The 27,640-nt window shown below is 38.5% G+C and overlaps 2 protein-coding genes across 2 annotated transcripts in view; one reads left to right on the forward strand and one right to left on the reverse strand.

The window, feature by feature from the left end:
- LOC147176428 (F-box and leucine-rich repeat protein 13-like) overlaps positions 1 to 27,640 on the reverse strand; it is a 46,079-nt gene that overhangs the window by 2,131 nt on the left and 16,308 nt on the right. The window contains exons 10-20 of the mRNA XM_086073112.1: positions 10,781 to 10,833; positions 9,002 to 9,102; positions 6,765 to 6,894; positions 6,322 to 6,420; positions 3,736 to 3,856; positions 2,807 to 2,969; positions 2,491 to 2,610; positions 1,718 to 1,841; positions 1,551 to 1,631; positions 1,176 to 1,310; positions 66 to 229 (exon numbers count right to left, since the gene is read on the reverse strand). Of these exons, the coding sequence (XP_085929238.1) occupies positions 66 to 229; positions 1,176 to 1,310; positions 1,551 to 1,631; positions 1,718 to 1,841; positions 2,491 to 2,610; positions 2,807 to 2,969; positions 3,736 to 3,856; positions 6,322 to 6,420; positions 6,765 to 6,894; positions 9,002 to 9,102; positions 10,781 to 10,833 (1,291 nt within the window). The remainder of the gene's footprint in view (positions 1 to 65; positions 230 to 1,175; positions 1,311 to 1,550; positions 1,632 to 1,717; positions 1,842 to 2,490; positions 2,611 to 2,806; positions 2,970 to 3,735; positions 3,857 to 6,321; positions 6,421 to 6,764; positions 6,895 to 9,001; positions 9,103 to 10,780; positions 10,834 to 27,640) is intronic.
- On the forward strand, positions 6,640 to 27,551 carry LOC147176429 (leucine-rich repeat-containing protein 17-like). Its single transcript, XM_086073109.1, has 7 exons — positions 6,640 to 6,824; positions 11,521 to 11,696; positions 17,736 to 18,206; positions 20,987 to 21,201; positions 22,908 to 23,063; positions 24,657 to 24,798; positions 26,510 to 27,551. Exons 2-7 carry the CDS (start codon positions 11,572 to 11,574, stop codon positions 26,790 to 26,792), a joined length of 1,392 nt encoding a protein of 463 aa, XP_085929235.1. The 5' UTR covers positions 6,640 to 6,824; positions 11,521 to 11,571; the 3' UTR covers positions 26,793 to 27,551.

Raw genomic sequence — 27,640 nt, forward strand, 5'->3', positions numbered from 1 at the left:
GAATTTTGCTTTTTAGAGAACCGCTTCAAAATCTTGTATTTTATAAACAGTTCTTCAGTTCTTACTCTGAAATGCGGTTACAGCCATGCATTGTGATTGCAGAGAGCGGCGGACAGAGCCTCTCAATGTATCTGATGGCACGATCAGTGAGAGTGCAGCCGCTCACGTCCAGCTCTCGCAGGTACTGGGCTGCTCCGTGTGAAAGGCACTGCATTCCCATGTCAGTTATCTGTGGAAAAGCAACAAAACTTGCTAAATTGCGCCCTTAGCAAAGTTAGAAAAAAATAGTGCTCAACACTAGTTTCGTGTCTATTATAAGTAGATACAGGAAAAAAGTATCCAGCACCCAAGTCCTAATTTTAACAGGGAGTCTGCCATTTTAATTCGTTGCCTCTTGCGGCTTTATTTTTTTAATTTTGGGGGCTTAATCATGCCCGAAATTTTTTTTGCTTGCTCGCTTATGTGTCCGGGTGTTTTTTTTTGTTTAAAAAGAGTCATGGATTCAGCGTCTATGTTGTGTGTGTGTGTGTTTTTTTAAATATCATGTAGGATTATCTGGTGGCGCTTCTTTTTCATTGTTACACTCATCAATAAAAATCCAAGTTTGACAGCATTTAGAAGGCGGCTATCTCGATCGGTAGAGCATGAAACTCTGAATCTCAGGATTGTGGGTTTGAGCCCCATGTCATGTGTCATTTAATATTTACATCACTTGAATTAAGTTCAATTTCTCCTTTCCATCTTTGTTCACTGTCCAATGAAAATCTAATTTATTTTCAATTTTTCATCAATGAGCAATCAAAAATAAAAATTTGCCCCAAACACCATTCTCACAGATTCATGATCAAATTCGGTGGACATGACAGGACACATGAAAAAGTCTCTAAGACCCATTTCCGAAATTTAACAGGAAGTTAGCAATTTTGGTTTGAAGCAGCCATTCTGAACATATTCCAAGGCTCATACTTCAACTAGGGAAACCATCCGAACGAGCTCCAACCGGGAGCAGGTATTCTACAGCTGGGTGATGAAGCCTTTTTGTTTACACAGTCTTAATATGGGATGGGAATTTAAAACATGACATTTTAAATTTTATGATCCTTTCGTGGGCCTGTTCATGGCTAGTCTCAACTTTAATTAGTAATGGCCGATGAGTGTGTGTGTATACTGTGTACCTTTGGACAGCCTGCCACCCTCAGTGTGAACAGACCTCTGCAGTAAAATGAGAAGGCTTTGATGGCCAGGTCGGACAGTTCCAAGCAGCCAGACACATCCACGTACTCCAGATCGGTCAAGTACTTGCACAAATTCTACTCCAGAGAAAATAGAGAAGCAATGAATTGTGGGATATTGAACACACACGTCCAAACATAACAACTGTCTGCAGCTACTGGAATGATTAGAGCTTGGTAAGATTATACTGCTGGAAAATGTACTAGGAAGGTAAATACATAGATCAGATAACAGTACTTAGCACTTTGTAGTCGTTTATGTACAGTGAGTAGATATGAAGGAATCTACAGTGTGTTGGTAGACTCAAGGTTTTTTACCTCCATACCAACGTCTGTGATGTTGATACATTCGGCAATAATCAACCTTTTCAAGGGAACCTCCTCTAGAGCAGCCAGGCCCTAAAAAAATTCAACAACACAGTAAATACAGTAAAAATTCTGCACCAATAATGTGAGAGTAAGCAGCATGCAAACAAGTACTGTACGTCATCTTGAATGTTACAGCCACTGATGTCCAGAGAGCTGATGGAGCTGCCCATCAGAGATTCCAGAGCGCCGTCAGTAAGTTGCTCGCAGTAACTCAGGTTCAAATGGGACAGCTTGGTAAACCTGGTGAGACCATGACAAAAGAAACCGAGAATATCAGATGGTGTGGGACACTTGGAGAGAGAATGCATGAGAGAACATCTGAATGACTGACTGACTGCCTGCCGGAGTGAAAGTATGTTGGAGAGTGAATTAATTTAGTGTGTGAGAGCAAGTGAACGAGTCTGTTTGAGTCTGAGTGTAAGAGTGAAAGTGTTGGAGAGAGTGAGAGTCTGTTAATGAAAATGAAAGATTGAGTGTGTGAAAGTGTGACTGCGATTGGGAGAGTGTGTGAGAGTATGAGAGTGTAAGTAAGAATATATGAGAGTGAAAGTGTTGGAGAGGGTGAGAGAATGTGAGTGTGTTGGAGGCTGTGAGTGAGACTGAGTGTGTGATTTTAAAGAATGTGTTAGAAGAGTGTGTGTTAAGAGAGTACTTGAGGGTTGGACAGTGAGTGGGTGTGAGAGAGAGAGAGAGAGAGAGAGAGAGAGAGAGAGAGAGAGAGAGAGAGAGAGAGAGAGAGAGAGAGAGAGAGAGAGAGAGAGTGTAAAGATTGATTTAGTGCAAGTGTGAGAAAGTTTGTAAATGTTTGGAGAGAAAGTAAGTCAAGGAGGGAGAGAGTGACTAAGTTTAGGAGTTTGTGAGAGTATGTGTTAACAAAAGATAACTGTACCTGTGACCAATAACGCTGATTGCCGCATCAGTGATCTGACAGCAGTAACTCACATTCAGCTCCCGTAATTTGTGAGCCGATGGGCTTTCGGCCAGAGAAAAAATCCCCTTATCCGTCACTCTGGAATGAAACACCATCGTCCCGTGAACTTGTCTCACCAACACATAAGACAGTGGTTCTCCAACTGCGAGACTAAACTTTGGGGTCCACAAAGTAATTTCCAAATAACTTGGATGCACATACGTGCACTTTTCTCCTGTAATGAGTCTCGGGACTCCAAAAGTTTGAGAATCCTTGATATACACGACACACGCACTTGCTACAAAGCGAGATGTCCAGGTACTGTAGGTTCCGGAGGGAGGCCACCGACTTGAGGGAGGTGTCGCCCATCTTTTGGCATTCCACGATGTGCAGCCTGCGGAGGCCTCGTGAACTGCTGCAAAGCGCCTTCCAGCTCATGTTGGTCACGCGGTTGTTACCTGGACATCAAACAACAGCTTCCTTTAAGATCGCTTTGGAATGCATAAAATATTACAGCATTTGTTTGATACCCGTGATATCCTGCTTGAGGTCCATGCACTAGTATGCATTAGGCCCAAATCGTAGGCATGTCAAAATGCTTACTAGTAATTTTTACTCACTAGTGACATGTAGTTGTATAACCAGTATACACAAATATCGTACAGTAGTAGAAGGCATTAGTGGGGAAAAAACAGTCGTCATCCTTCCTTCCTTCCTTTAGTCTTTCCTGTGGTCTCTTGAGGTTTTCCTAAGCTTTTGGACTTTAGATGTATCTGGGGTTGGTGAAAGATTCTGGTTTTGTAACTGTGGGTGGAAGGTTGTGTCTGGTTGGTGTTGGATTTCACTTTGTTTCATCTATCTTTCCTTTGATCCTTCCTCTGGTACCCTGACAACTTCAAGACTCTGGCGGGACTCTGAAGTATCCGGTTAAGGTGAAGGGTCTGAGATTTATAACACGTTTCAGGTGAATTAAAGAGCACAAACTCGCACGCACACACGGAAATAAAAAGAGACCGATGACGATGGCATGTTGAGTCAGGAAAAAAAAAGTAGTAGAAGGCATTAGTGCGGAAAAAACATCACTAATTAGACGGTCGTTCGACTGGTGAATTGTTTTACTAATGAGGACAATGAGCGTACTAGTACACTGAAGTTAACCTGGAAATCAAAGATATCTAATAAATGCTCAATAATAGTACAAAAGGGTTTGGCGGCGGACTTCACCCTCCAGGCTGAAACTCTTCAGTTTGGCAACTTCGGCGATTGCTTTGAGGCCGGTGTCGGACACCTGCAACGCCTCCAGCAGAGAGATGGACGACACACTATGGCAGTTGGCCATCAGGGCCTAGAAAGGACACATCATGCTATGGCGTCAAAGTGGTGGAAAAGTTCCAACACATTTCCAAATGGAAAGTTAAAATGGGAAATTTTAGAAATACTCCAAATTGGGAACTTTCAATGGGAATGTATTTGGAATTGACATCAATTTAGTGCAAGGGTGTCTTAAGCAAGCATAAATGCAGAATGTTTTTATTTGACTTTTGTCTTAGTACAATTAAAATTATATATATATATATATATATATATATATAAATTCCCGGAATTTGGCAAACCTACATTGCACACATTCTTCTAGTTGATTTCTTCAGACAAAAGTATTGGGACACCTTGCCATTCCACACTTTCAGTTCCAGTTCATCCCAGCGGTGCTTGAGGCAGTTGGAGTCAGGACTCCATTCAAGTTGTTCTATACCAAGCAGAGAGAATATAACTGTGAGTATTGCTGTCTTCTCTGTTTGTATGTGATGCTACTACGTGTGTTAAAGTAGCAGATTTATGAAGGTTTATAATTACTGTAACATCTAAGCTAGTTTCGCTTAGCCCATCAATGGCATTTTGCATTTGTTAGACAAAATTAAATGGTTTGCTTGAACATTCTGGGATGTAAATACACAATATTTAATTCTATTCTTTTTATGTATCAGTTTTGCAGTAAACCTGAACTCAGACTGACAAATGAACCGCTTGAAGCAAGCACTGTTGGGCTCTTATTTGGAGAACTGTGAGCAAGAGTGAAAACAGGTGCTTTTCTTTTTAATTTTTGGTTTCAATGTGTTTTAATCATGTGGGAGAGTTAAAACTATTTAAAATGATTTTGAACAGAATGAGGTACAAGATTGGATAGATGGTAGGAACTAAAGTATTATGCACGGCAGTGTCCCAAGACTTTTGTCTGACTGCAGTAGTGGTGTTCAAACTATGCCCCGGAGGCCATTTGCGACCTATATTTAGCGTATATACTAAAATTAACATTTTAAAGGCTATTTTAAAAAAGAGGTTGGGGGAGGTGGCAGCGTGAAAAGTGTTGGTGTGGAAAAAGTGTGTGGAGCGGGTTGTAACACCAACATCCTCTATGGGTGTGCCAATCCTGACAATGAATGTATAGAGCTTTTCTTGATATGCAAAGAATGTTTACAAATAAAACACTAACGAGAGTCCTCTTCATGACACCCCTGTGAATGAGTATTCAGTTGAGAAGAGAAAATGGTTTGTTCATGGTTTGTTCCACTTTCTGCTTCGTGTCAAGGTCCAATTTGCCAACATATCCTATTAATGATCCTCAAGTAAACATTGCTTTAAAGATTGTCAGTTTATGACAGTTTGCTCTTGCTTAGGCACGGGATGTGGAAAGAGGTGCTCAGAGCAGTGGCGGATCTATTCTAATGGGATACAGGGCATTGGACCACCCCAAAATCCTGAAAACTCCAAAACTATGTACTGTATTTTACATATCACCTTCAACCCATTAAGGCCGGGAGTGCATTACTGCGTTTCCTACCATTAGAGCCGGGAGTGCTCTAGCGCTCTTCTACCTTTACTTTTTTCAATTTCAGAGTTAAGTTAACATCTATTTCATTAAATGCTATTTGACATGAACTTTTTTCAATATGAATCCACATTTTTAGCTATTATACTTGATTACTCAATACAATTACATACAATGTCACAGATACAGCGTAGTGCAGTCCCACTTGGAACACTTTTTAAAAATGTATTTCTGAATTAATTTAATCCAATAATTTAAGAGAGCGGATACATCATTTTGTTTTGACCAATTCTCTTCTTGCTGATTAAATGCAGCAGAATATATTATATATAATTATATAATAACAATAATAATAATAATATAAATAATAATAATTCATGTCTGACGCAGATTCGCGGGAGTTATGAAATAAATTACGTAATTGCAGACGGCGCGGGAGGTCTTCAAATCAATGTAACCAGTCGACAGTGAATATTTAACAAATATATTTGTAGACAATGAGGATGTTGAAAATTTTGACGGCTTTGTAACGGAATGGACGATGAATAATTACCACTCGAACCCCCGAGGTTATTACAAGTGCGCTCCAGTGTTGAAGGTAAATATGCCCGCAGATGAGACACAGTTTGTTGATTTAAAAAATATGTATGTTGAAGGTTTATAATAATAAACGTAGGTTTCTGTGAACGCCACAGGTGTAAGCTCTGAAATGTTTTGGGAATGAGGTTTCTATCCGCTTCAGGAGCTGAGATATCAATTATTTAGTTGGCATTGACAATATTGTTGAAATTCCAGGTTTTCGGGGGTGATTCTAAAGTTGCCTATAGGTTTTAGAGGCATGTTTTGGCAGGCGCTTTAGGCCTTAATGGGTTAAGAACAAGCTGTGATGTAGCACTTTGTTAAAATTACAAGATTCATGAATCCATTATATAATAGTTAGTACACTGCTGGTCTGCAGTGCCCTGTAAATGAAATAAACATACAGCGATGCAGTTGTCCGACAGGTCGTACAGGTCATTGAGCAAAATCTCCTTGAGAGAAGGGCACGCTTGCGAGATGTAACTGTAGCCCGTCTCAGTCACCTACAAGGGAGACAGAGAACAAAACATGCGACTTGACTGGAATGTAAACCATCCCTTGGATCCTTGCTTCTCACACTTTCTGGGCCCCATTAAACGAAAGCATACATCTGGAAGTGAGCATAACTGAGTGTGTTGTCATGCATGTGTGTAAGCACATGGCGAGCGGGTGGGCTTATTCTAGAAGCCCGACCCCATCCTTCCTCCCCTCCTTCCTTCCTCCCCTCTTAGCTCATTTGCAGTGAGGAACAAGAGGGGACACGTGCAAACAAGGAGAAGAAGAACTGGATTATTCCAATCCTTTAGGATTATCTAGCCAAGTATACCGCAGAGCTTGACAGACTGACCTGGGAGCAGCCCGACAGGTCTAGGTGGACCAGATTGTGGCACCCTATTCCCAAACTCAGGTACTGAAAACCATCGTCTGTCATATTGTGGCAGTAGGCCAAGCTCAGGTACTGAAGGTTGACACAGTTGCTGTTGGGGAAAAATAGAGAAACCAATAACAAATTTAAAACATTAGAATCTGCTGCTTAAATTCTGTCACTAGAGGGTGTTTAAAAAAAAATCCGTTTGCTTTAATATAGTGTATTCTTCACACAAACTTGAAAAAAAAAAATTCTGCGCATCTGCACGATACATTGAACCCCCATTTATAGCAGGGCAAACAATCAATTTCCACCACCAATAAGTGAAAATCTGTGAAATTTTAATTTTTTAATTTTAAATCCTCCCACATGTTTTAAACACAAACACATTTGAACACAGAAAAAATAATAATAATAATCACAGACAAACATTTAAAAAAACAACAACAACAACAACTATATTTATGTGCTTTTAAGAGGCGGGGCCTGATGGGTTGGAATGTGACATCCGTGTGTGAGTATCTGGGCGTGAGCTGCGGCCCAGAGCAGCTAGCCCAATAGTATAGTTGCTTAGGTCAAATTTGAATGTTTTGAAAACAAGAACAAATCTTTTTAACAAGTAAACTGGTATTTAATCAATATTGTAATAGTAAGTTAAAAATTACCTGGGAAATTATGCTATTACGGTATGTGATTCATGCACTCCTGGTGTTCAATAAACAGCTAAAGTGCATCAGCAACTCTGGCTCTCCTTTCCCACCGGCAATGTCTGTAAAACTGTAAACTGTAAAAAGTTTAAAAACCCATAAAAAAATGAGCGCTTAATATTGAGATGAACTGTGATAAAGCTGGAGAACACTGAAGGCTTTTTTGTTGCATTTTCTCAGACTACCGCAGAGAAACACTCTAAAGTCTAAACTAATCCTGTGTTGAATGAATGCTTGAATGGCAACCGGTGAATACACAGCAATGAACATTTATTTTTCTTCTGCCTATCACTGTATGCCACTGCCATAGATTGATTAACGTTATTTTTAATAAATAAATAATTTTCTGACAATTAACTCTTTCACCATCATGGATGCTTAGTCATCAACCGGTCAAGTCAATTCAATAGTTAGGCATGAAAGAGGGTCTTGAGCAGTTTGCCTGTGAATATCAATTTTGTAAACAACTGAAATGACAAACAGATCCTTATAAATGGTGACATTGCATTGCTTTGGATTTAAAATCAGCACAGTTTTGAGTAAAGAATTTTGATGTGTCACCTCGATTATGAAGGAGAGAAATGTCAACGCGTTGTAAGTCAGACAAGTTTAGACACACCACACCTAAACATAGTATGTATATTATGGCGTGAATGATGAACGGCATGTAAAAATGCCACTATTGATCAACTCCAGCCAAGCGTTGAGTCAGTGTTGCTCTATATTATCTGTAAATAAATGTTTTATCAAAATTCCTTTCTCAGTTTTTTTAATAGTTTGAAGTGTGACACAAGCAAAAAAGAAAAACTGTTATCAACATTTTCTTGACATGTTTCTTTTTACAAAATGCTAGTTTTTTTGGGGTGGTTACGAAAGAATGGAAACAACTAGAAACAAACTTTTTCTAGTGAAAGAAAATAATCTACTCTCTCCATTGGTTTGACGCTTATAATGTCACTAATATTCTGTGTATCTTGAAAGAGCTCTAAAACAGCTGGCAATCTAGGGAACTTGAAACCAGCTGGCATTGAATGAGTTACGTTTTATTGGATGAGTTCCTGCTGCACACCTGATGATCTGTACATCAATGTTGGAAATCACAAGATTAATTCATCAATTTAGGCGTTTGGCTCCAAATGCATAATTCTTTCACTACTCCAGTATTTTTGGACAATTGTACTTGTCCAACTTTGTGGTAGCAAGTTTGGGAAAGGCCCTGTTCTCTTCCAACCAGACTGATTTACAGCTAGAACATTCGCATAAATCCATCCACAATGGAAATCTTGCCTTTTGTGTGCGTGTGTGTGTGTTCACGTCGCAAGAGCCACATCTGTTCCTCTCCTTCTCAATGCGCACACTGGCAGTGAATGAGCTGTTCTCACACGTAAAAAGGGCAAGCAAAAAGTGCTGCTGGGCTCTAACGTCGGAAAAAGAGTATGCGTATGAGTGGCTACTTGTGGAAAATAGAAGGCAAGGCTCCTGTGACAAAAGGATTAGTGTGCAGTTTACCTGGCCAGCTCTCTGAGGGTGGTGTCTGTCAAGAGCGTGCCGGAAAGGTTCAGGTAGAGCAGGGAGTTACAGCCTTCCACAACTGACTCAATCATGGCATCCTGTCAAAGCACACATGCCACCACGTCATACGCATTTTATACTCAAGTGAGTCTGCCAGACAGCTGTGGCTGCTTTTGTATATTCTGTTATTTTTGAGCGCTTCATCTCCAAAGCAAAGGTGTCAAACTCAAGGCTTTTGGGCCAGATCCAGCATGCCAAGAGTGATTCCCAGCCACTGTGCTATGAAATCTCATCAGGTGTGCTGCTATGACATGATTTAATTTGTTTACTTGGCTTGAAATACTATTAATAATACATGCTGCACTGGACGTATAGCCATATAAAAAGGTATAATGGATACTTATATAAAAACAAAAAATTAAGAGTAGACAATTTTAACAATTTGCAAGCATTCACTTTTTTCTGCTTAATGCACTGGCAGGGTATTGGATTGGGATTCCTAACCGTAACAACAAATACTCAAAATCAAGTGACTTGCACTCGGGTGCAGAAACAAATGTGATCGGGATATTACTATAGATTCATTTTGATTTTGGGGGGATTTTTTTTTACAACGAATAACATATCTTTGGTCATCTATCTATGTTACTGATGTATAATGACAGGCAGAACAATGAATTGTTCTTTCACTTGGTGGCACAAAGTCTACAGTTAACATGTATATCACCTTTTGCCATTCATCAACAGAATACTGTAATAACTTTGAATTCAACTAAACAGGCAGATTTCAAAATATGTACATTAGTGAGTACGTTGGAAGATCATCATTTTTAATACATATACTTTTTTTTTTTAAGTAAATTATGTGCCTTGGTTCAACAACGTTGTGGGTAAGATTTAAGTAAGGGACAAGAAGTGCAACTGCCTTGCGTTCAGGCCACATGTCTAGTCTGCAAATAAACAGTGCAGCTCAGCTTCTGACATTTTAACAGCCTCTCCCTCTCCCAAGGTCTCAATATGAATAGTTGGAGACAAGGCAATAACAAATTACATGATTAAGGTTTTTATAGCATAATAAGTCACATGGTTCAAACTGTGATTTTTGCACTTGTCTGAATGGATGATACCATCATTTAAAAAATAAAAGACACATTATTGATGTTTTTTCCTAAAAAGACAGATGCTGTTGATATTTCATTTTAAATGTCATGAGCTGCATTCTCATTTACACAAAAAATAAGTAGTTTGTTTTTGCGTTTTGTTCAACTACTGAACCAAACTATGAACTTCAAACCATGGGATGCACCGATTCCCTAATTTTTGGGGTCACTTTTGTCGTGGGCCACTTTGTAGTTACGACTTCCCTCAGAGGGCCGACAAAATCTAATAAATGCTCAATCATCTTATTGTAATATTACACATACATAATAAATTGATGGACTACTAGTTTTGAAATCAGAAGTCAATGGTAGTAGTTAGTTAAATTATTGTTAATATTACTGTAAAAAGGGTCATTTTTAGCAAAGATCATTGAAGTTGACACGCATGATTTGCTTTTACGGGCCACATAAAATGATGCGGCAGGCCAGATCTGGCCCTGGGGTCTTGGAGTTTGCCACCTGTGTTTTACACCCTTAGACATTATATGGTTCCACATTTATAACCAGCAACCTGACGGCAACCATAAAAACAATGTTATGAAAACAAGCTTGATACTGCTGATACAGAATGCACTCTAACCTTTACATGATTATCTTACAGTCATGTTGTTCTCACCGTGATATTAAAACATTCAGACACGTTGAGCTCTTGGAGATTTCTGCATTCGCCTGAAATAGAAACAGCAGGAAAGTTAGTAAACAACTGGGGACACGTCTCAGGCCAGTACATGTATTCCATGTAATTGTATACATTTATTCCCAACACTCTTTTCTCTTCATTTCGTAGCATTTCTCTTTGCTAGACTGCTTCCAGTACAATATGTGGATATTAGATTTCTCTACTAGGCAATCGACTCTGTCCAGGACCTTCAGAATCCGTATCGTTAGCCCTTTAGCTTAAACTAAAGGGCTCTTTTGTTACTATTTTGAATTTGTTCTTACAGACGTCAGCATTTTTTACGCCCTCCGATTGGTTGCTCAGAGCAAAAATTGTTAGTCAAATGACTAGCAAAATACAACTGTAGTGATCTGCACACATTAATATTCATTTAATAATCAGCATCTCTGGTGAGTATGATGTATTTTTTCAAAATTTTTAAAAAGTTTTTGTCAATCTGGTACACGGTACATAGACTTTTAACGTGGCAATACCGTGTAACAGTTAAAGTTGTACACCATTTAAGTGTGGAAATATTGTTGTAAGGCTATAAATACACATTTGGATGTTCCTTGTGTCTTACGCAACACGCCTTCCACAGCTGTAGTCCATCAACAGTTACAACAGTTGTCCTAATGCTTGACCCATTTCAAATCTACATCATCATTATATCCCAAACAACTCTGCTTGACTCCAAGGCCTTCCCGAGAGAAAAGAGAGAGAGAGGGAAAAAAGCTGCAGGTTCCAGCATGCGTGTGACCTCCTCTTTCGTCGTGGTCTTCCTGCTCCTGCTTCTGTTCCCGTTCGGCGAGATGAAACAAGCGGGAAAAGGCAGAGGCCTCAGAGGAGCAAGACACAAGCTCGCACGGGACAGGTGGGCACCATGCACCCTTTGATCCCAATTAAAATTTGGGGCGGGGACTTGGTATTGCTTGCTATATATCCTCACACATTATAAAAAAAAAATGCATGTCATGTTCATTTAGTCCTATAAATTGTCCTTAAGAGTGAATATGAGTGTGAATACTTGTTATGTCCTGCGACTGGTTGGATACAATAGTCATCTCGGATAAGATCCAGCTCAAAAGTGATCCTAATGAGGACAAGTGCAATAGAAAATGGATAGAAAGATATTATTGTGCAAAGTAGAAGAAAGTAAAAGTATTGATTTTTAAGTGTATGACGCAATTTGGCCATGTAGGTTGAGGTATGTACTAACAGTTCATCTGCAATGTTCTTTTTAACCACTTTACACTGCAAAACAATGGTCTTAAAAAAAATACGAAAAAGTAATGAAATTAGGAACATATTACGCAATTTAACTGGGCAGTATTTTATTTTGAAATGGCTTGGTCAGAACCATCAAAAAGCCCCAAACGGGTTACAATACCGCCTAGGGGTACAAACGGTAATGGACAATTTGATTTGGCAACATTTCTTAAAAGGGCCCATATCATGCACTGTAACAAATTGACTGAATAATTTACAGGAAATAACTGACAAAAAAGTTGACAGCTAATTCTTGTAAAATGTCAGTACATTACTGTATTTTTTTTTTTTTTACAAGCATTTACTGTATACAAATTACAGTTACTGTGTTTACTTTTACAACAATTCACTGTAATCTAGTTTACAAGCGTTTCTTCTGTTCTACGTAATTTGCAGGAATTTACTGGCAACTTTAGTACATACATAATACAGTATGTCATTGTAAAATCCATCCATCCATTTTCTTAACTGCTTATTCCTCAAAAGAGTCGCTGGAGCCTATCCCAGCTGGCTTTGGGCAGTAGGCGGGGTACACCCTGAACTAATTGCCAGCCAATTGCAGGGGACACAGAGACGAACAACCAGCCACACTCACAATCAACTTGGGGACAACTTAGAGTGCTCAATTGACCAGTCATGCATGTCTTTGGAATGTGGGAGGAGACATGAGCAACCGGAGAAAACCCACACAGGCACGGGGTGAACATGCAAACTCCACCCAGGAAGGCCGAAGCCCGGACTCAATCTCAGGCCCTCATCGCTGGGAGGCGGATGTACTAACCAGTCATCCACCATGCCGCCCTTGTTGTAAAATCAATCCTCATTCTGCAGCCGCGTGCATAAATGAATGTTAGCTGTAATGTTGCCTGTTTATTGGAGAAATGCGATGTGAAGACAATGCAGACTGCCCTCGCGCTAAAATATTGTTCTTGTCCTTGCTCCGGTGACAATACAGGGTCCGCTATTTGCTTCTTCTCCTATAGAGATGCCCGTCAAAATCCAACAATCTTTATAGTATTTACCTGTAATCCACATATATAAATGCCAAAACATAGTTGCTGTAAAATATACAGTATTTTACCGCTAATTATACCGCAAATTACTGTACTTTGTTTCTACCCATAATACAGTTAAATACTGTAAAATAAAAAAACAAGAAAATGCTGTAATTTTTTACTGTAGATTTTACAGAAATTTGTTACAGTGTGCAAAATCAACTTTTTATTATTATTATTATTATTATTTTTTAGCTTTTAGCTATATTAAAATGCTAATTTATCCCTAAAAACACAGCTAAAGTGGTGTTTTCCTCCATTCACCCATATTTGAGCATTCCTGCTCATTCTTGCTCTCCAAGCACCAAACTCAAGAAAATGACTGGGTCCTCATTTATCGACGTCAGGGGGAGTAATGCTTCAAGCAAGTGAAATGCTATTCCACAAAAAAGTGCCTGGCAAGAAGAAAAATCTTGGCAGACAAAGAACAAGCATATTTTTTTACTTGATTTGAAATATTTGTTCATGTTAGATTTGAGAGTTTTTAGTTTTTCCAGTTGTAAATTTTATTTATTTCAGATGGTATTTCTATTCGTAGTAAGATAAGGCCAGATTTTTGAGCCGTTTCCAAACCAAAGGGGTTGTGGTTTTCACCGTTTACTTTCACGCAGTTGGTGTGAGGTCAATTTGCAGCCAATGACCCACCAGTCATGGACGGTTGCCTTTCATTTGTTTAGATCTCAAGCACACTGAAAAAGGAACATCTGCTGACTTTGTTGCACATTCTGGAGCCTCCATTTCTAGATTAATCTCTTAAATAATGTTTAAAATTAGCATGAACAAATATAATTTTCCTGTGTCACCTTGAGACAATGCAAATGTCTTTGGGGCAATCTCGCCTGGTATTTGTATGTTATTTAGGTCACAAACGAGAGTGGAACCACAGCAGTTAACCTTGCCATATTTGACTGACACTACAATTGGGAGAATTTACTTGTCCTGCAATAACAGCAAGAACAACAAACTTATTCGGTCTTTGTTCAAAAAGGGAGGTTGTGATGGTTCCATATGTGATGTCATACTGGAATAAATATGTGGAACACATAGACTGGAAAAGAGTCTGGCTTTTACCCAATCATTATTTGTTAACTAACAAAATTAGAGAATTTTTTTTTAAAATAGTATTTTTTGTAAACTTATCCCTCCTGGCATTATGTTTTGTTTTCTTTTGTTATGTATATTTGTAATTGTTTCTGTCATTGGTTTGCCATTATTAATGGCTATTGTTGTAAAAAACAAAAAAACAAAAAAAATACACAAAAAAAAGATAGGTGCTACTTTCTTCTTCTTCTTCTTCTTCTTCTTCTTCTTATTATTATTATTATTATTATTATTGTTATATAAACACCAGAGAGTTTTGCAAAGTTTTCACTCTGGCCTGCGTTTTCCAAAAAGGCAAAAAAAAAAAACAGTTCAGCTTTCATTTCAAGGTACTTGCATCGGGATCGGATACACAACTTCAAACAAAGCCAGTGTGCAAATGGCTCGGGTTGATTTCTGCTTGTTTTGCCATCCACGTATATCTCACTGGTTTATCTATATCTTATGTTATGCACAGTAGTGTCCGAATGTTGGATGTGTGATAAGGGACTGGGTCTAGTGACTTGACATCAAGAGCTGGAGTTGTGGCTGACAGCAGCTTCTTGCAAGTATTCTCATTTTGTATTTGACTGTCCCGTTAAATGGCTGAGAGTGGCTGTATTTGCTCCCACGCAGTCATACCTTCATTGTAGTGTTAATTTTATCCGCCATATTTAAATTTAGTCTCAGTTTTATTCCAGTTTCTTTCTTTCTTGTGTTTATTTCAGACCACATATCCCAATTGACATCAATAACGAAGACATAAAGAAAAGTACATATTAAATGTTGAAACAAGATGCCTGAAAGGGAGTGGGAAGAAAATAATTTATTTAATCCCACCCCTTTTTACACATTCAATGTATAACATAAAAGCATTCACCATTTCCGTCGAAGATTAACTTACCATTTTTTGTTTCAAAACTAATTTAACAATTATCATTGACACAATATAACAGAAATACAAAAATATTCACACACGAGTATTGCAGCAGGTAAAGAATTGTTAATTGCATTACATCAGTAAATTTTCTACCAACATTAGGAACAAAGGAAACAGTAAATGTATTGGTTAAGATATATATGTATACCAACACTGGTAATAGACAATACGTACAATAGTAAGAATATAACAAACAAAAGTTGACACAAGGAAAACACATTAAATCTGATGCTATAAAGGTATGAATCTGAAAAGTAAAGTAGACATTGCTTTATTAGAATATCTTATGAATTATTTTAGTTATTTACAGTTATATGTATGTTTATGCTGGATTGCAGTACAGCCTCCAGGCCCTGCCACCCATCCCCATCATTATTACTATTATAGTATAGCCATCCTTACAATTAGCTGCATGCATAGATACATATGAGTAAAAGGCAAATTGTCCATATTAACACAAATACAATCAAATAATACAGTAAATTTGAGTGTCCTAATCTGCATTAAAAAAAAATTAAAAATATCTTGTAAACTGTTGCCATAAGGGTAAACACTTCCAACACCAGTCCACCTCTTGCATTACCTATACTACTTGACTGTGCAGTGTGGTGCAGTGTGACCAGGTCTATGCAATAGAGAAGCAGCTTTTTAAAGTAATCCAAGACCACAATACGTTCATACAAATACATATTGAAGTGTAAATGCAACAAACTGATGGCAGCGAAGGTCAAGAAAATAGAAGGCACCCTTGGCGACTGCAATCACAGCACTGAGCATGATTATTCCAGAATTAGTCCATATAAAAGTACATTAATTATTTGGATTATTATTTATTTTAAAGATAGAAATTTTAAGGGCCGTTTGGCTGCGAAGCCAGTGAGGAATGTGCTTTTTAATACATAATTTTAAATTGACGGACAGTAGAACACTGTTGTAGTGATGTACTAAATCCTTGCCATAGTTTAACTCCACAAACAGCAAGGCACAGACTCCTACTGGTGGTTTGAGCAACTGGAACTTTGAAATTCAGATGTCCCCTGAGGTTACATCCTTCTTCCAGTTTAAAAAAAAAACTAAACTTTTGAATACAAATTGGTAAGAGCTCATTTTTAGCTTTAAACATTATTATTTCAATAAAGTAATTAACAAGCTGTTTAAATGTAAGCAGATTTGATTTTATAAAGAGAGGATAAGTATGATCTCTGTATCCTACATTACGAATCACACGAATTGTTCTTTTCTGGAGAACAAGTGCCTTTGTGGTACTACTGTAACTACTCCCCCAGACCCCAATACCATCAGATTAAATGCGGTAGAACTAACGTACAGTAAAAGGTCTGACGTGATTTATAATCCAGCATGTGCATAACTCTATTTATTACTGATATACCTTTAGATGTCTTTTCAATCCCGTTTGTTAGCTTTTATCATAGTTAGTGAACCTCTTCCCGTTTTTTATTTTGTCAATTTTTAGTCGAATATAAATACAGCATTTTAGTCTTTATTTTAGTCCAGGAAACCCTAATTTTATTCGTCTAATTTTAGTCAACAAAAACTGTCAATGAATTAGTCTAGTTTTAGTCAGGACAATCATTCTACCCCTGTATTTTTTACGATTATTTTGGATCTAAAACTATTTCAAAGTTTTCTCTCATCTTTTTGATGAACAACAACTTGACACACAATTGCAGTACATCAACAAGTGGCTACTATGGCTCCATGCTATGAGCTAGTAAATTAGCCAGAATTAGTTAGCGTTCGGATTAACATTATTGTTGGAACGTTATAGCCGTTAATGTTACGTTCTAACTATAATTTGTTTTTGTTTTTTAACTGTTCACTGCCCTGGATTGGCTGCCAACCAGTTAAGGGTGTACCCCGCCTACTGCCCGAAGCCAGCTGGGCTCCAGCGCCCCCGCGACCCTTGTGAGAACTAAGCGGTTAAGAAAATGGATGGATGGATGGATGGATGGATAGATAGATTAACCGTTCACGTGAATCCACCTCCTGTCTGTTCCATGTTTTTGTGCATGTTGCACTCGCTAGATGCAGATCTAAAAGGGTGTGTGTTACTGTGTGTCACATGACAGTGTCACAGTGACATCTTGGCACAGACAAAATTTGACAAAATCCTGTAATTTTTGTCTCGTTTGTGTTCATGAACTAAAATGTCCATAGATTTTAGTCCAGTTTTTATTAAGAGAAGTAAATATTCGTCTTGTCTTCATTAGTCGACGAAAATGCATACTGATTAAGTCCCAGTTATTGTTTATTAATGAGGGTTTTAGTCTAGTCTAGTTTAGTTTTAATCTGGCAAAAAATGTGTTGACGAAATTATTGGTTTTCAACACACACACACAAAAAATCGACCAAGCGATGGCTTGTAACTTGAAAAACATGTAAGTTGTGGTAATCGTAAATCAAGGTAACAATGGAATTAAAAAAATAGATTTCAGTGTACAATAGAAAGGATTCCCATACTTTTACAGGGGTCTAAATTCTTGCTGGTCACAACTTGTTAACCCATTTTGCTCAATTTGATTCTTGCTTTTGTGTATAAAACCCTCAGGGTGAGAGGCGTCAGCCGTCACAGCAGATCCGACCCCCCAAAACCAGGCAACTGCTCAGAATTGTTGGAGTCCGGACGGGTCTTGGCAGATTGTCAGGACCGCCGCCTCACTTCCATTCCCAGGCCGCAGACCTGGTCCAGAGCACCCAAGTACCTCCTCTTAGCACGTAATAGGATCAAGGTCCTCCGCGATGAAGCCTTCGCCGGCTACGGGAGTCTAACCAGTCTAGACTTGCAGCAGAATCACATCTCATTGGTGGAGGAGGGGGCCTTTGAGGGTTTGACTCGACTCACAGCCCTGCTGCTCCAGCACAACCGCCTGACTTCACTGAGCGAGGAAGCCCTCATCCCCATGCCTAATCTCCGCTACTTGCGCCTCTATGACAATCCCTTGAATTGTATTTGTGACATAGACAGTCTTGTACAAACCCTCCAAGTGCCAAGCAACCGTAATCTGGGAAATCATGCCAGGTGAGGCTTCAAAAAAGGTATTTTGGATAACAGGTAAAGGTAGGCTGTAATGAAGTAAGAATATTTAGTTACCGAACTGTACTACAGGTGGATTATTCAGGAAACTGTACTTGACTAAAAAATTTAGTTTTTGGACCACTTTTTAGCTTTACTCCCTACAATGGGAACAGATCTGTACTTTCTATTCCTTGGTGAAAATAGGCTAGGCACATTTCTCAACTTCAGCAGATATAATAAAAACATTTGCAGGGAGAGTTGAGTTTATTCTATTGAGAGCTTGGGGACACATGAAGTAAAAAATACAGGGAAAGACCCAAAATGGAGGAGTGTGAACAAAGGAGCAGTAGATGTTGTCTGCAACAAGAATGACTTGTGGTGAATATGTTGTTTTGTGCTGCTGGCCTAAAAAAACACAAGGTTCTCACTTTCAAAATTTATGTTAATCGGAAAGAAAAAAATCTGCCTATCTGAAAAAAACATATACAGGTCCAGTGGATATAAAAAGTCTACACACCCCTGTTTAAATGCCAGGTCTTTGTGGTAAAAAAAAAATGAGACCGAGTTAATAATAATTTCAAAAATATATATATTCTAACATTATTAATGTGGCCTATACTCTGTACAAATCCACTGAAAATAAATCTCCCAAAAATATGGGAAATTGAGTTATGGTCGTGGAGGATAAACACACAGGCGAGTGCTGTCCTAACTAGCCTAGTGCATGAACTGAAGCCTGTTTGGATGAGAGGCAAAACGAAACATCTTCTAAGACAAACAAAACAGCTTAGTTGCAATTGATTTAATGCCCTGTGAATGAAATCAATTAGAATGAAATAAACTATATACAGGCTGTAACTTTTGGCCATGATTGCAAAAGATAAAGTGGAGATCGAAAGCTTGGGCACCCAAAAAGCGCATTGTGGAAATTGTCATTTATTTTTACTCGTGACTGCCACCTCTGGCCTAAAGCATAAATGCAGCTTCTGTGTCAAGCTCGTGCATGGTTCACATGCAAGTATGTGCGCTCAAATAAACTTCGTTTTTTCTGTTTTCTTGGAGCCTGTGCAAAGCCAGCCTCTTGTTTTTTTTTTCCAGTTTCTCTCCCAGTTGTGTTGTACGCTGGCTAACACTACATGTTTGTGGGGACGAGCATGACGTCGCCCTCCACCACTCCATCCCTCCCCACCCCCAATAAATAGTGGAGTGTTCAGGGCGATCACTCCACACTGAAGGGAAGATGCAAGCTGATAGGCGCAGTCACAGTTAAAAAGTCAGGGCTATATGTACTCATCTGGGCATCGAAAGTGTAAGTGATGGAAATAAAATCTTCAAAATGATAAATTTTTTTACGTGTTAAAAGAATGTCTCATCTGTAATTTGGTACCTTTTGGAGATTTTTCCATCTTTTCTTGGCTTGTTTATGCACAATAATATGTATTTTTACCTGGGTTGCCCAAACTTGGGATCACCACTGTATATTTAATGCAAACACAACACTGCTCATCATCAAAATACAGTGCATAATGGTGGTGGTAGCATCATGATTTGAGGCTGTTTTTCTTCACCTTGACCTGGAGTCAAGGTGGAGGGAATTATGAACAGTTCCATAAATACCAATCAGTGTTAGCACTAAACTTTCAGACTTCTGCTTCCTAGAATTTTTTTTAATTAAAATAAAGCCAACTTGATGATCCCCAATTTATTTGGGGTTAATCAGAGGCACATGTACTGACTCACATGAGTTTGAATGAGATTGGTTAATTTTGAACACAGCCCCATCCAAGAGCTAATACTAAAAGGGTGGGGGCATACTTGTGTAACCACATTATTTCAGTTGCTTATTTTTATCATCACTTTTTTAAATTCAATTGAGTTGTACAGGTTTTATATCATATTAGAGGTGGCAAAAGTTTTAAATGATTTTATTATCTCATTCATTCCCAGCCATTTTTACTGATTTTGCAAGGCCCACAGAATACTGTGTTCTATTGCTATAAAAACATGGAACCTATAGATTAGAGTCTCTTCTTTCATCAGGAAAAAAAAATCTGTTTTGCAGTAATTAGCATTAGAATATAGCTAAGTTTCATCATTATTCAAATTCCTGGTGAAAACATTGACAAAAAGAGCTTTTTGCAACATGGCCCTGGCTGATCTCTTATACTCTGCTGCCAACTTTTTTTGTAATAACTACCATTGCTTTAAGCCACCTCTTCATGTCAGAAGCTGCATCAAAGCCTTCTGTATGCTCATGCATAAAACAAAACAAACATAAAAAACACGTATAAATAAGTTTTTGGGAGTGAAGGGCAAATTATTAAAAAACATATTTACACGTTTTTGGGGTTTGAATTAGTTATTTTGGTGTCACTAGAATTTGGCATTTGAACAGAGGTGTGTAGACTTTTTTTGTATCCACGTTGTACTCTCCCCAAATTGTCAGTATATTCTGTTAGCCAATTCACAACATTAGTGTTTTACTCTTCTTAGCACAAGCACTAGGTATGTTTTAAAAGAGGGAAATCATTTTTCAGTTCTGAAAATGGGTATTGTACATAATTGACAGTTTAAAAAATCATTTAAATACAATTGATTTCAGAGTTTGTGTGTTTTTTTTTTAACTTTTACATGAGTAGAGAAGTTGCATCAGTTGTACTTTTACATGGTCCTTTTTAACACAAGTATTTGTACGTCTACTTAAGTACATAGTATCAGTACTTTTGCCATTTCTGATAGAAGATCCAAACAATACATAATTTTTGTCATGTTTCTCTTTAAAGGTGTGCAGAGCCCCTCAGGCTAAAAGGTAAAAAGTTGAAGCGACTTGACCCCGAACTGCTCTGCAAGAAGTCCGACCCGAACGAAAAGCCACAGGGAGACCAGACTGACCCCAAAGACCCGGTGGAGCCCAGTCCCTTTCAAAACAAACCAGATGCCACCACATCCTGCCACACTTATTACTTCCCTCATGTACGCTTGGACTGCAGTAACCGAGGCAAGTTTTTTATTGGCATTAGATCGCGTAAATCACTGTGATGAATGGGCACCTTTCCAAGTCCACACATGTTTCATACATAATGAAAAGCAATCCTAAGCCATTTATCACAGATGATTGGATGCTGTCCCAAGACTCGAATGATTACTCTCATTATTCTCAAAAAATCCCAAAGAATGTGAACTATGTAGTGGAACCTCTACAAAAGGGTACAGACATACTAACAATCAAACCAAATTTGAGCATGTTTTCTCCTTAGTGATCAAAGTTGGCCAAAGTCCGACTGACGGATGTTTCTAAATCCGTGTTTCCCAACCTTCATTGAGCACACTGCCAAACAAAAATGCCATAGGAAGAATGTTCAAGTGGACTTATTTTATTGTATGAATGGTAACAGTTAAATATACTTTATGCCATCCAGTGGAAGAACATTTATTCTGACTATGCGTCACTGGCATAGTTGAACAAAGATATATTATTTGTAAAAAATAAATACAATTATAATAATGATGATGATGATGATAATTTCCCGTGGCACACCTGATGATCTATTAATTATTAATTTTAGCTTTACTTAGTTGTATTATAACAGCGGTTACTTTCGTTTTAACACTTGAAATACAGTTTTTTTTAAATTGCGATGTCAACAGTTTGACTCTGGAAGAATCAGTGAAACCTTAATTTGATCGATTAATTCACACCATGACTGAGCTCATAACTTAATACAATCACATCTACTCATATCCATTTCGGCTTACACAACAAAGTAAAACAACAAAGCAACCCACATCTCGTAATTCAGAAGTTGGTGCACTCATAGACTAGGTATAATATTATTATTATTATTATTTTTTTTCAATTACAGTAACCCCTCGTTTATCACAGGGGTTGCGTTCCACACCACCCTCATGATAAACAAAATCTGTGACTATATATTTATTTTATGATTTATATATTATTGACTAGCCCTGCGATTGGTTGACAACGAGTTCAGCGACCCATGTGAGGAATAAGCGGATCAGAAAATGGATGGATGGATGGATATTATAGACTTTGTAGTTTTATGCATAATACCAATACAATAATGCATGTGAGGTGCAGGTAGTATTTTTGTCCACTTGGTTTCACCATCCTCACGCTTTACAGTAATGTATCTGTGACTGTGACTGAATGTGTGTGACTTTTAAAAGCGGGAACTGGCCTGAGATGTTGGAGTTAGCAAATGAGAGTGTTAAGTTGACTGGCTGTTAACTGGCTTATACTGTTAGCTATCTTGCATTCTGGTGGAAGGATGACAATTTGTTCTAATTAGTGGTGGTCGGCTATTAAATAATCTAACAATATTTATCATTGACATGCAGTTGTTTAACTTAAACCAGTTGTGCCTTGCAAAAGAAAATGATCCCATACTTAGGACATTCTCGCTTTCATGCACGCGTTTCCTTCTGGCTCACGCTTATTCCTCTCAGTATCAGTCTGTGTGGAAAATTTATCACAGCAAAATCCTCCAATACAGCGAAAGCATTAATATTTTAATTACAGTGAAGCAGCAAACTAAAGAGCAATATGGCAAGGAATGACTGTCCTTCCTATGGCAAGAATCCATTGTAAATATACAAGCTTCAGTGCATATGGAACAAATTACCTTGTGAACAGACGAATTAGGCAATCTCCTCTCACACGTGTCTTCTCGTTTCAATCTACAGGTCTAACCGAGGTGCCTGCTGGTATTCCCGAGGACGCTGTCCAAATAGATCTCTCCCACAATTCCATCCAGCATCTCAAGGCCAAGAGTTTCCAAGGAGCAAAGAGTTTGAAAACGCTGAACCTCAGCCACAACAACATGGAGCGCATTGATACAGGTCTTACAGACTCACAAAATGTTTGGCAGATTGGTCTTTGGGGTGAAATTTCAGAATAAGCCTAAAATGCACCACAAGCTTTTGCAGGTGAACTTTTGTAAACTTTTGAATGGACATGTCTAACTGTTTAATGTTTCAGTACTATTTGCACAACTTGCTGTTTTCTAACAAGGAGCTGCAGGGCTCTTCCAGTTTTCACTCTGCCACTCTTACACTCAGTTCTCACTCCTTTCTGACAACTGAAAACATCCACTTCCCAGCCATTTTCACTGAGGTAACCCCCTTTGCTAACGGCTGTTTTACTGGATTATGACTGATTTTGCAAGGCCCACAGAATATTCTATTCTATTGCTATAAAAACAAAGAAAGATTAAAGTATCTTTCATCAGGAAAAAAAGTATATTTCTATCTGTTTCCGTTTTGCAGCAATTAGCATTAGAATATAACTAAGTTTCATCATTATTCACATTCCTGTTGAAAACACTGGCAAAAAGAGCTTGTTGCAACATGGCTCTGGTTGAGCTCTTATACTCTGCTGCCACCTGCTGGCCGTTTTTGTAATAAATACCATTGCTTCAAGCATTCTCTTAAGTTCAGAGGCTGCATCAAAGCATTCTGTATGCTCTAGCACAGAGGTGGGCATCGAGGGCCGGAGTCCTGCAGATTTTGAATGTTGCCCTTCTCCAACACAGCTGATATATGATCAGCTCATCAGCAAGCGATCCTGTTGATTAGAATCAGCTTGTGTTGGAAGTGAGAAACCTCCAAAACCTGCAGGACTGCAGCCCTCGAGGACCGAGATTGCCCACCTCTGCTCGAGCATAAAAAAACAAAACATAAAAACCGTATAGATACGTCGTGGGAGCATTGTAATGTTTAAAATAGAATGTATATATACATTTTTGGGAGCAAATTAGTTCATTTTGAGGTACTGTTGATCAGTCATTGGACGTCGTCTTAGTCTCATAATGCTAAAAATGTCAACAGCAGAATGAAGAAGACGGTTTTAATATTATTATTATATTATAATATAAAATTTCCAACTGAAAAAAGAAATGTATTGGTCTATCATGGTCCTCGTCACAACAGCAACTTGTGAAGAAATTGTGAAACATGGAACAGTTGGACATGAGCATTCAAAACTTTAGAGAAAATCAAATGAGGCTCACGTGTAATACCGCAACTTAGGTTCTCTTGAAATTTTACCCGAAAGCCCAATATCCCTACATTTTTGTGACAAGCGTATGCTTTTAATGTGTTACTATAGCTATAGCAACAAAGTAGCCAATCATAGCATGTGTTTGATACAGGATGACAGAATTTTTTTGTGTGTTTTTTCCTGGAGCAGCCAGAGTTGGGGGGGAAAGTTTTACATCTGCTACGAACCTCTGTTTCTCATTTTCCCCTGTTAAAGACCATTAGCTTTCTCTGCAAATATGAGGGAGCAGAATTGGATTACATGACAGAAAAAAAGGGGGAAAAAAGACTGCAAAAGCTTCAACTGCAGCAGGCTCAGTTTGATTGACCTGGTGCTCTTTGGTCACGGGGACTGGTTGTGGTGGGTAAACAACATGCTCATGTGCACTTCTCCAGCTTCCTTGTTCGGGCTCCTGCACCTTCGTGAGTTGGACCTGTCAGACAACAGCCTGCATTTCATCCAATATGGGGTCCTTGAAGACCTCTACTTTCTGTTCAAGCTGAAGCTGGGGGGAAACCCCTGGGTGTGCGATTACAGGTGGGGCTTACTTTTGTTGAAAATACGGTGTTTCTCCATCTTAACAGCTCTTTGGTTTTCGTGTTGGTTTCCAGTACCTCTTGCAAGTGTGAATGCAGTCCTTACAGGCAAAACCCAAATTCGCCATCATTTGTAACACTTTTCCATTTTTAGGAGAGCAAAAGCACTGGCATCCATCGTTCCCTTTTTTTTTTATAGTGTTTGTCCTCATTTGCGTTGTGGGTGAGTTGGAGCCCATCCCAGCTGACTTTATTATGCAAGAGGCATCAGCCAATCATAGGGCACATAAAGACTAACAGGTATTCATGCCTATGGCTAATTTAGAGTCTTCAAAAATAAAAGTGTATGTTTTGGAATATGTGAATATGTGTTGGATAGCAAGAAAACAAATGCAAACTACAAACAAGAAAAAAGATCCGAGCCAAGATTCAAACCCAGAATCTTTTACTGTGAGGCAGAATTGCTAACTTATTTTCCTTACTACCCGTCCAGTCAGGGGTGGGCAATTTATATCTTTATCTTCAATTATACTAACATGCGTGTTTATGGAATGTGGAAGGAAATGGGAATACCCAGAGAAATCACAGAGAGAACATGCAAACTCCTCAGTTTGTCTTTGTTAAAACTGACTGAAATAGAGCAGGTTTAACAACATATAAAATAATGTTTCTAGCTGAGCCAAAAAAATAAATAATCTAACCTGCTGTCAATGAAGTTGTTGATCGACTTTCCATGTGTGTAGGTTTAATACAGGTGCTATGTACAAACAAACAGTGCTGAATGCCTATGGTTTTAGATTTGGCGTTTCGGACCTAGGCCTTCACTTCAGTGGGGCCTTCCGCAAATTAATCTACCTCGTAATACCACCATGCGAGTGCAACTTGCACATCATCTTGGAATAATTTAGAATTGGTATGTCTATACTAAAATTACAAAAACAATCAGTTTAAAACGTGTTTCTAGTTGAACTTGGTTGGCTCTTACAATCAGAGGAAGGAAACATGCTGATGTTATTGTGTGCCTACTAATTTCAAAGACCTTTGGCAAGTTAGATTGTCAAATACAGAGACTTTAATCTATTTTACACTAGTAGGAAATATTTGTCATACAAATAGAACAAGTACATGTTACAAGTGAGGAAAAATGCACTAGTGGATAACTGTGTGATAGTAGAACTAGGAGACATTAAAAATGTTTACTAGTTAACTACTAAATTAGCTTGTCACAGTTGGCTCTCAAGTCTGACCAACCAATCACAGGACGGAAAAATTATGACATCAGGGCCAGCACTAAAGCCCTGTGGCCTGGGAGGATGAATTTACAATGTGATTGGTTAAAGAAACAGTCCCATTGCTAATACAGAGTAGTTTAAGTTTAATGGCGAAGCACTATTGATTGTGATGCTAGTGGGCAGTTTAGATTGGCATGGCACACACAAATGGTACAAAATGAAGACTGTTGGGGATAAAGGAATACAATTCCATGGAACATCCATCTATCCATTTTCCGAACCGCGTATCCCCACTAAGATCGCAAATATTATATTTATAGTTGTAAATACAGATCAGAGCTTCTGATACCACTAGGTTTTGCCTGTGAGGACAGACTAGCGAGGGGTGGGACCTATACGAAAACCACAGATGTCTCATTAATTTCTTCATGTTAAAATGCAAATAAAAAAGTAAAATAATTAAGTAAGCTCAATTTGCAGCATACACTACATGGTCTATTGGCTTCGACTGCACCCGTTGGTGAGGCACTCCGGCCTGCTGTGTCGCTCGCCTCCTGAATACACGGGCGAGAGCGTGGAGGAGTACGTGCACTCCTTCAACCGAGGGTGTCCCAAAGATAGGCAGCCGAGTCAACGAGACCAAACCGAAGCGGGTGAGCTGCTCTGGAACTCCCTGGAAGAGGTGCAGGGCGAGCCAGAGGAGGAAGTGGAGCCCAGCCACTTGAGACAGCGTCAGAAATACCAGATTATTAGACTGTCATGAGGGGAAAGCTCTGAATGGGCACTGTTTACAACTTTCCCCACTTACTTTTCATATAGTCAATGAGTCTGTATCAGATGAAGAATTTACAGTCCTTATGTGGTATGTAATCCCCCAAAAATACATGGGAATGACCTCAAATCTGTTTAAAAAAATGTCACAAGACCAATTTGCAGGTTTAATGTGTATCTGTTCATTTTCCAATGGGGTATAATTATTGCAAATGTCACAATATTGTTGCTTAACACACTCAAATTTTGCAATAATTTTTTTTTGACTTGTTTATATTTTCCAAAATTAAGTTAACAATTTTAATTGTGTGGAACCAGTTGACGAGAAAATTTTCAACTTTTGACTTGAATGACACGCTAAAATGTTGTTCTTTACAAAAACAACATAACCAAATAGAATGTAAATAAACAAGTTTTGCTTCAATTCAATGGTAGTATAATAAAGACATACCAATGTAGTGTACAGGGACACTGTCTCAGCTTCTCAGTAAGGCTGTTATATTAGTTTTTTCTTGGCAGAGATTGAAGACTCTGCCTTTCAGTATTGTTATATTATCTATCTACATTTGTTACTCAACCGTTTGTGTTTATTTGTTAGCTCATCAATGGCATTTACTATTATTTGTTAACATGAAGCTAGTGGACTTGCAGTTGCAAGTTGTATGGTTGTTTTAAATACATGTGTAATTATCTTTGATTGGTGTTTAGTTTGACTTTAACTGGGAGTGGCAATATATATCTTAAAGCTAAATCTCAAGGAACCACTGTTTTATGTAACATTAACTTTTCAATGGATCTGGAGAGCCTGACCACCATTCAAGTTTAAAATTACATAAAGAA

This window comes from Leptonotus elevatus, chromosome 4 (genome assembly GCF_054856555.1).
Source record: "Leptonotus elevatus isolate MCC_2025b chromosome 4, RoL_Lele_1.0, whole genome shotgun sequence".
NCBI lineage: Eukaryota > Metazoa > Chordata > Actinopteri > Syngnathiformes > Syngnathidae > Leptonotus > Leptonotus elevatus.